A 2,171-nucleotide genomic window follows, 5' to 3' on the forward strand; every position below is an offset into this window, starting at 1 on the left:
CGAGCTTGAACCAATTGATGAGTAGTCAGATGAACTAACTGGAGCTGATGAAACAAATGAAGCACTAGACCATTCGGAGCTTGAAGCAACTGATGAGTAGTCCGATGAGCTAGATAAATCTAAAGAAGCTGTAGTTTCACCAGGCTTAACAGTGGTAACTTTGGAGTAATCTGATGAAACAGTAGACCGTTCAGAACTTGAAGCAATAGATGAGTAGTCAGATGAACCAGATAAAGCACTAGACCATTCTGAGGTTGAAGCAATTGATGAGTAGTCAGATGAACTAACTGAAGCTGAGGAACTAGATGAAGCACTATACCATTCTGAGCTAGAACCAATTGATGAGTAGTCCGATGAGCTAGCTGGAGCTGATGAGCCAGATGAAGCACTAGACCATTCTGAGCTTGGAGCAATTGATGAGTAGTCCGATGAGCTAACTGGAGCTGATGAACCAGATGAAGCACTAGACGATTCAGGACTTGAAGCAATTGATGAATAGTCAGATGAACTAACTGGAGCTGAGGAACTAGATGAAGCACTATACCATTCGGAGCTTGAAGCAATTGATGAATAGTCAGACGAACTAACTGGAGCTGATGAACCAGATGAAGCACTAGACCATTCTGAACTTGAAGCAACTGATGAATAGTCTGATGAGCTAACTGGAGCTGATGAGACTCTAGACAATTCTGAACTTGAAGCAACTGATGAGTAGCCAGATGAGCCAGTGTTACCTGGACTGATAAAAGATGACTCAATCTGAGATATAGATCCTATTGATGAAATACTTGTCAAAGATGTAGTCACTGGATAATACGTAGCAATAGTTGTTTGCTGTTGCATGGAAGTATTGGCATACTCTTCTCTCACTTTGTATGTTGTTCCATCAGTATCAACCAAATAGATCAAAACTCTATAATTAGTATTTTGTCTGTATGTAGTGTATTGTGACAAAGTGGTGGTGTGGGTGGAGAATTCAGCAGTGGTGGATGAAGGTGGTAAAGTAATCTGAGAGCTGACGAAGGTTGAGCTGGTAAAAGAACCTTCACTCGTAGTTGATGGCCGTTCGCTTGTAGTTGATGATGGTGAAGCAGAATAGTTGTCCGAATAACTCACAATAATGGAAGTTGGCTTGATGATGCTTGAGCTTGAAGGAGTAGCGCTTGATGGTTGTGCGTTACTGCTGGTTGTAACTTCCTCAACACATTGATAGTTGTACTCATCGATAGAGCGACACGACCATCCCTGAACGCAGCAGCTTGGACCATAGTAACCTTTTCCACCACATCTACCAGAGGCAGTAACACATATTTCAGCACTTGTTGAAACTAATGAAGATGTTTCATCATTTGATGATGATGTTGTTCCACTTAGTGTAATAGTCGTTGCCGATATTGTTGATGGTGAATTTTTTGAAGACTCGGAATTTTGGTGTGAGGCTGGTGTATGTGTGGATGTATCACTTGTGGCTGATGAGTGAGGCACAACGCTGGATGTCAAACTTGATGATTTTGAAGCACTAGATGAAGCTAGAATGATGCTGCTTTCCGTTGTAGTAGTGGAAGAGAAGACGAGTCCGTTTGAAGAGCTGGTGATCTTACTCGTGAATGTATCTGTTGGCAATTTACTTGACAAAGTTGACGTTGCTCTGGAATATGACGTAGCATCAGATGGAACACATTGATAGTAATAATCATTCATAGATGAACAAGCAAAACCGTTACCACAACAGTTTGGTCCAACATAGTTGACACCACCACATTGCCCATAATCTGAGACACACTGAGTTGCTGAAGCTGTAGTTGGTTTTGATGTGGTTGTTGAAGAGGTGGAAGTTGAGCTTGTTGAAGTGGTTGTTGGTTGTTTTGCTGAGGTTGTGGTTGAGGTTGAGGTTGAGGTTGAAGTAGCAGTACCTGGAACACACTGATAATAATAATCATTCATAGATGAGCAGTAATATCCATCGGTACAACAGCTTGGAGAACCGTAATTTGCACCACCACATTGACCATAAGCCGAAACACAATTTTGATTTGATTTCGATGTGCTTGTTGATGTACTTGAAGTTGTCTTTTGTGTGCTTGTAGTTGAAGTGGCAGCAGTAGTTGGCTTTGAAGCCGGCGTTGTGGCTGTTCCTGGAACACATTGATAATAGTAATCATTCATAGATG

The 2,171-nt window shown here is 41.6% G+C and overlaps 1 protein-coding gene across 1 annotated transcript; it reads right to left on the bottom strand.

Annotated features, from left to right (window-relative positions):
- Nucleotides 1-11: 11 nt before the first annotated feature.
- Nucleotides 12-2,166, bottom strand: WICANDRAFT_71465 (uncharacterized protein; the record flags this gene model as incomplete). The annotated part of the gene is made up of 1 exon (XM_019184248.1): nucleotides 12-2,166. A coding segment is annotated over one exon (2,154 nt), but the record flags the coding sequence as incomplete, so codon positions are not given.
- Nucleotides 2,167-2,171: the final 5 nt, after the last annotated feature.

This window comes from Wickerhamomyces anomalus, assembly GCF_001661255.1.
Source record: "Wickerhamomyces anomalus NRRL Y-366-8 unplaced genomic scaffold WICANscaffold_9, whole genome shotgun sequence".
Lineage (NCBI taxonomy): Eukaryota > Fungi > Ascomycota > Saccharomycetes > Phaffomycetales > Wickerhamomycetaceae > Hansenula > Hansenula anomala.